Genomic DNA, 7579 nt, shown 5'->3' on the forward strand with positions numbered 1-7579 from the left:
AATGTTTGCAGTCCATTAATCATTTAGCAAACAAAAAAAAATTGTTAAGTGGAAATAGAAAGAAAGGAAGGAAATACACTTGTCCCACATAATTTTTTTTGTTTTTGTGTTTATTACACACTACCTTTTTTTTTTTTTTTTTATATATACAAGATATAATTTATATTCTAGCATAATCTAAGTGTATATGTGTGTAAAACTCCCTCTTGGAGACTTGAACTCCGGTCTTTGCCCCTCACACCCCACAAGTGTTTATACTTGTGGAGTGACCACCATACCAAAGGTGCGCGGTAGTTACACACTGCCTTATTACGCACAAAGTACATATAAGTTAAATTTTAAATCACGATTTCAGTGCAAAAATAAACTTATGTGTATTTTGTATGCATCAAGAAGCGTGGACTAACAATTAGAATTAGCCCTTGTATTTTTATTATTTTATTTCCTTCATCTTCTTCTTCTTCAAGTATTGTACTGCTGAAGTAAAAGAACATTTCATATGGACGTTGGATTAAGAAGCTACTCCTAGTTATGTAGCCTTTATCGCCAGCAACCCATATGATATGGATTAGAATGGGGCAGAATATGTGCATTTAGATTTAATTTAATCCCACATCCTCCGGGCCCCAAGGGAATTTTAGGCTGTGGCTTATGGGTCAAACAAACTGATTCCCTGCACATATGAACACGTTAAAATGCAAATATACTTCTTAGGCAAGTTTCCAACCTAGACCGCCCATAGTGAATTTACTAGCTTATAGCCTTATGGTCAACCATTCTGATTGCAAATCCTATGAATAATTTAAAATGCAAGTATACTTCTTTGGCAAGTTTCCTGGAGAGACCAATTCTTAAGTATTAAGTATACTAACATGTATTAAGTATTAGCTTTGAATTTTTTAAGAAAATAAAGTTTAGAAATCTTATGCTAAATAAAATATCAGTGATTCAATACCTACGTACGTTAAAAATTAATTGATATTTTGACCGCAATCAATTTATCAGGAAGCAAATGTCATTTATTCATTTGTTTGGTGGTTTTGATTCCCTAGCATATTCCATCAATTCTTTGTCGGGATTGACTGAAGTAATGATCAGAAGGTGGATTGCATGATGGTGGTGTGGGAAAATATCTTCGTTCTTTGGCATATACCCATCCAAATTTAGACTACTACAACTCTCGCTCTCACTCTCACTGATATTTTATTTTTCCTTCACCACACGAACAAGGCCCAAGGAAAACTGATATTAAAATGTCCATAGCATTTGTGGTAGCACTTTGATGAGCCTACTTATTCATCCTATTTCAAATCTATTCCCTAATTGGAATAAACTTTTTTATAATTTAGAATTCATATTAAGTATCGAGACAGCTGAAAACTTTAGCTTATTTGCAATTTCAGCTTATTTTTTATACTATTTATGGGTCCTACTGTATTTTTTGTACTATTCATGAGTCCTACTGTACTATTTAACTAATTTTTACCTTTATTTACAGTATTTTCAGCAAAAAACTTTCAGTTTTAGCTAAATAAGCAATTCTCAAATGGACACTACATATTACTATTTTTATTCAACCTACCTGTTTCTTCTATTCTTTATTTGGAATAGATTCATTCTATTGATTTGAAATCATGTTAAATATTGTAAATCTAGAAGTATATCAAGTGTCATGTAATTCAAATTTTTTAAAATTTTCAATAATGTAGTCTAAAATTGTTATATTCATAAAAGTATGTTATTTTTATTTACCTTGATGCCTTCAAATGCTATGGCAATAATAACAACTATGCATTCAGAGTTTTTTTTTAATTAAAAAATTATTTGTATTTTTATATTACATCGACTATTTTTTCTTTGTATTTCAATATACAAAATGTCATGTCATTCAAATTTTTTAAATTTTAAATAATTTAAATTTATTACTCCACTTCCAGCCTAAAATGGTTATATATATTCATAAAAATATGTCATTTATTTACCTTGATGCCTTCAAATGCTGTGGCAATAATAATAATAATAATAATCACATCAACCTCTTCTCCCATCCTGACAAGAATGTGCTATATGCAAAGATGGTGCATATAGGCAAGAGATTTCTACTTTGATAATACATAGACAAAAATCTACCTTTCACATACAAACGTTTAGGGAAAAATATTTTAAAATTGTTTATATGAGTTAATGCAATCCGTGTATAAAAACAATTGTGTCCGTCTCGAAATTACGTGAAAATGAAATTATGAAGAAAAAAAAGTTTACTTACAACAAACCAATTTGAATAAATTTTCATCAAACTCACTCTATTTTTGAAAAGATCATCTAATTGCTTTACAACAATTTTTATAGGACAAATTTTTTCTCCAAACAACTGAGTCCTTAACATTACTCTTTCACAAAACATGTAGAAGCCTTGATGATTTTTTATTTTTGTTAAGAATTTCCAAATGCTCAATTCCAAGAGAGAAAGAGTTAAGAACACAATTCTTGAACTAACATCTTTGCCCTATAGGGAATTTAGACCTTGTTAATCACCACCCTCATTCTCCAACCCTTCACACATTATTATTATTTCTTTAAAGAGTTTCAATTTATGTAGTCCATTCCTGATGATAACTTTTTATTATCAGACCAAGACATCAATTAGTTTTTGGTGTAAGTGTGGATTGAACTCCAGATCCCTTATCTAACCATCAAAGAATTTACCAATTGAGCTAACTGGAACCCACTTCACACACCATTATTGATTGGGAAAGAATTCAAAACAAGAACACAAATAATAATTTCAAAAGAAAAAAAAAAAAGAATCTACAAGTAAGATTAGAAAAAGTCAATTTGTACGCTAGAAGAATTGAATGTCAAATAATGGGAAAGAAAATGTATCAAAACACTGTGGTTTTGTGGTGGACTATACAACATGTTTCTAATCAAGCGCCGTTTGCTGTGGAAGCGGATTGGCGTACTGCGCAAGCAACCACTTGGGCCCATTGCCTCAGCCTCGTCTTCACCAGCTCAGCATCCTCACCTAAAAGTATCCCCAGATAAGAATAACCCAAAATTCTCAATCAGTCACAACCGTTTAAATTAAGAAAAGTCCACAACCAATTCATAAATAAATAATACGGCCGAATTCAATTCAATTACTAAAATTTAAAAAAAATTTAAAAAAAAAAACAACTTTGATTAGATTTTATTGCTAGAAGTTTTAAGAATTTAAAATAATTTATGTTATTTACTTTAATTTGAAATATTTATTTTAATTTACTTGTTATTATGTATTACTTTCGGAATCCCATGAACATTACATTAGTAACATTTTTTTTAACTCCTTCGGTCTAATTTCTCTTTATCATTAGATAAATATATTAATTAACTTTTTGTATAAATGAAATTTAATACCTAAATCTCTTATTTAATAATAAATTTTACCAAATTTTAAATTAAGTTTATAAAAAAAAAAAAAAAAATCTATCAATTGAGCTAACAAATCTGACTATATATGGACATTATGCTTTATTCTAGTAATAAAGTATCTTGTTATATAAAGCATAATGTTCATATGAAATGTAAGAATGATATTAAGCCAGATTTGACATTTATTCTTAGATCACATGTTTGATGTTTCAATATAAACGTCCCAAATTTAATCAATGTGGACATAATGCCTCATTTTTTACACATTGCTTTATAAATATTGTTTATTTTCTTTTTACATTTTATTAATTGATAAAATTTTTATGAAAGTTTAAAAATAATTTATTCCAGAAGAATATAATTCGTTTGAAAATTTTGAAACACTTATTTTACACGATATTAAACTCTGTTATTTATCAGATTTCAAAAACAAAAAACAAAAACTCTGTTAATATATACTACCAAATTATATTTCTTTATAAAAAAAAATGTGATCTATCATCTATGTTTAATTTTTCTACACCATTTATTAATTACCTTGATCAATAATGGGGTTGGGAGTTTCAATCTCGGTATCAGAAGCCACTAACGACGAAGAAGACGAAGACCTCGACAAGCTATTACTGTACTGCTTATTAACAGCGTAGTAAAACTCCAAAGCCGGAATGGTATCCGATAGCTTTGGATCCACTTCCGGAGAATCGAATCCGAACCCGAGTTCTATGCAAGCCTTCAACTCTTCCAAATCATCGTCCGAAACGCTCTTATTGCGGCGGAGGCGGTTGGGGTCGCCGCTGCTGCTATTTTTATTGCTGCCTTTGCGTCTCAGCCACGCCTCGTCGCGGTGGATATCGGGCGACCACGAATGTTGCTTGTAGAGAGGCCGTGGCGGCGCGTGAGGTCTACTCGACATGGGTCTGTGGTGTTGTGGTGGCGGTGGCTGAGAGGGTTTTTTGCTTTGCACACAGAGAGAGAGAGATAGGCTTATTGTGGTTTTCTTACAACAACAACAACAACGTAGGAATATCAAATGTGTGTTTGTGTTTGTGTTTGTGTGTGCTCGGTCAAATATATTATTGCTTTTGGCGGCGGGAGGGAATAAGGGAATTATAGTTTTTTCCTTTTAGGGAATAAGGTTTTTTTGTGTTTATATGAAAATGCCATTATAATTAATTCCTACTTATTAATTTTTTTATTTATTAATAAATTTAAAATATGCATATTAATAATAATTATGATTTCATTTTTAATAATTTTCTATAAAATTATAACTATAATAAATACCTATTATAAAAGTATGACAAACAGCTAAAAAATAACATGATTATATGTTTTGAAAATCTAACCGTTAATTTGCATTTTTTTTTAACACACTTTTAAAATTTTGTGTCATTCGGATTCATTTACTATTTGATTTATAAACTTATTTTTTTGTGCATGATTTTATACTACAAAAACTAAAAATTTAAACAATTAATTAATGACATAGTTATTGATTTTTTATCGTTTAAAAAATTTGCAAACTTGAATGATATAAAAAGATAATATAATTCAATGATGTATTTCTCAAAATTTACATCGAATATAAAATTATTTAGTGCAGTTGTAGTCTATTGGTGCTAAAATGTATCATAGCTATCAGATTTTATATTTAAAACTTAAAATAAAATATCAAATTTCATAGTTAGCATTAGAGCATAATTAAAATAAAAGAATACTAATTACAATCATAATTGTTAAATTTCATATTTATGGACAAAATAAAATAAAGAGAATCGATTTTTTTTAAAGGGGGAATAAAGAATAATGTTTTATTGAACATTTCAATATTCGCGGACTAATAATTATTTGAATTTTGGGAATTTCTTGGTTGTCACTTGCCACCTATCAGTCGAGTAAGAATGAGGTTGGACTGGACCTCGAGGTGGGCCAGTGGATGCTGGGGCCTAACTGTTTTTTGGTAAGTGGGATCCAATTCATTACTTGGCTCAGTTGGCTGAGCTTTAATTTTAAGTATTGCCACACAAGCACCAGGTCACCAACCACCTATTTAAGCAAAGTGGAAGTTTGGAACTATGTTTTGCTGTTTAATTATATTTTTGTTATGTTTTTTCCTATTCTTTTACAATCACTTAAACCCAAAAAATAAAAATGAATAATCCGAATCCAATAAATTTAAATCTTTTTCTTTCTCTCATGTACACCCAAAAAGAAAATAGTACGGCAAACAAGTTAGTTATTTTGTACTGTTTTGATAGAAGTTTTTGTTGATTCAGCAAAGTTATTGTCTTGTTTCTATAAAAAAAAAAAAAAGTGCCTAATAACATCCGCACGAAAGAAAACCAATATGATGAAGATTTTAAACAAATACATTTACTATAATATTATAACAATATTATAATGTTTAGTGATTAAGTACACTCCAAGTCATTCATTTTTTAATATCCTTAAAATGCAAACAAACAAGAATGAGCTTTAATATGAAGTAAAACCATGCTGAGTAACACTTAAACAAATGTTAATTATCACGATTTTGATATTTATTTAGATTATTAATAATGTGGTGAAATTCAATCTATTCATTTCAATATGAATGAATTTAATTTTAGGAATTTAATGGTGGAATTACCCTAAAAACCTAAAAACTTAAGAGGGTACTAATTCAAGATTTTAAATCATTAAGAGATGCTACAATATCTTTCATTGATCAAGTTGAATCCAACTCATTCATTTTTTTTCATGTTCATGAAGCAATAAATGAAGAATGAGATTTAAATAAAAATTGGTAAAAGTAGAAAGTTCAAATAAGAGTACGGAATAGTCAATAACCACATAATTTAATAGTACTTCTCAAATCCTTTTAAAGCATGAAAGTTAGAGATATTATGGATTGGAAAATACCAACCTCAAGGGTTTAGACAGAACATATATATATATATATATATATATATATATATATATATATATATATATATATATATATATATTCTTTCCATTATAGTGATACGGGTTATTTCTTATATTACTAATACCAAAGATGAAAAGATTATAATAACTGCATTAAGGTACTAAGTACAATAAGCCTACCAAATATGACTCATAGGGTATTGGTGGAGAATTAGGTACAATAAGGTACAATGTCTGCATTAATTATACACTTATTTTCTCTAATCTTCTGAGGTGTATGAGCATTGCTCCTGAAATTTTGAATAATTTTTCTGATCATTGCAAGGATGAAAAATGAGAGAGAGAGAGAGAGAGAGAGAGAGAGAGGGTCAGGCTGGAAAATTGAATGGCTAAGGTAGACCCAAAGGTCAATGGTTATATTCCTTGATTTCTTTCTTTCTTGCTGGCTTGACAGACAGGTATTCCACGGGTTCTAAATAAATAAATAAATAAAGATACTGAAAGAGACAGCAAAGTCGGTATAGAAGGATTTGGTTCCTTTTTCCAGATAAGAACCTAGACCCACTTCAATTTTGTTGACATGGAGCCTGGTTGGCACCTGCAGTTGGGGCTGCACAGAGTATATGCTCTGTTTTGTGCACCCTTTTTTGCTGGTTTGGAAGAAAATATAAAGAGGATTCGACATGATTGCATGAGGTCATGAGTCGTGACACACCAACTGTATATTTGAGTTCAAGGTTTTTGCTCGATACTAGTTCAGGTGGCAAGCGCTATTCAATGAGTGAGAAAATTAAAATAGCGTTTCCGTATGAAATAAATAAAATCTAACACTAAAAAACCTACGATCTCATTTACTTAAGAATGTTGTTAGAGTGGCCATTTAACCTATATTACCTAAAGTCATATTCTCCAAATACTTCCACCAACAATATCGAACAATATCAATTCCAATGGTAAGTATTAAGTTTTGCTAAAACATTGTCATGATAGTTAAAAATTTCCAAGATGAATAATGGCATATGCTACAAGTGAGGCTCTTTAAGAAACACCTGCAACCATCCAAAAATGAAGATTTTGTTATTCATAATTTTCTTGTTTATTCTCTTACATTTTATACCTCTATCTTGGATGTTTAGCTTAATTTTTTCATGAAAGCACTTCAAACCAAAAAGAGAAAGGAAAGAAAGTAAAACAAAAAACATGTGTCATCATAGTTTTCATTAGCTAAGATCATAGGTTTAGAAAAATAAAACCTAGT

At 29.8% G+C, this 7579-nt stretch overlaps 1 protein-coding gene across 1 annotated transcript; it reads right to left on the minus strand.

Moving 5' to 3' along the window:
- Positions 1-2813: 2813 nt before the first annotated feature.
- LOC142643609 (uncharacterized) lies at positions 2814-4450 on the minus strand. The gene is made up of 2 exons (XM_075818300.1): positions 3952-4450; positions 2814-3025 (listed from the first exon to the last, which is right to left on the minus strand). Exons 1-2 carry the CDS (start codon positions 4325-4327, stop codon positions 2928-2930), a joined length of 474 nt encoding a protein of 157 aa, XP_075674415.1. The 5' UTR covers positions 4328-4450; the 3' UTR covers positions 2814-2927.
- Positions 4451-7579: the final 3129 nt, after the last annotated feature.

The sequence above is a fragment of the Castanea sativa genome, chromosome 7, assembly GCF_040712315.1.
Source record: "Castanea sativa cultivar Marrone di Chiusa Pesio chromosome 7, ASM4071231v1".
In the NCBI taxonomy this organism is placed as follows: Eukaryota; Viridiplantae; Streptophyta; class Magnoliopsida; order Fagales; family Fagaceae; genus Castanea; species Castanea sativa.

What these genes read in the sequence shown, in the direction of transcription:
- LOC142643609 (XM_075818300.1), bottom strand. Translation starts at nt 4,327, where the DNA reads ATGTCGAGTAGACCTCACGCGCCGCCACGGCCTCTCTACAAGCAACAT. An exon ending in CAACCCCATTATTGATCAAG is followed by an intron (nt 3,026 to 3,951) that starts GTAATTAATAAA and finishes GGATACTTTTAG; the next exon opens with GTGAGGATGCTGAGCTGGTG.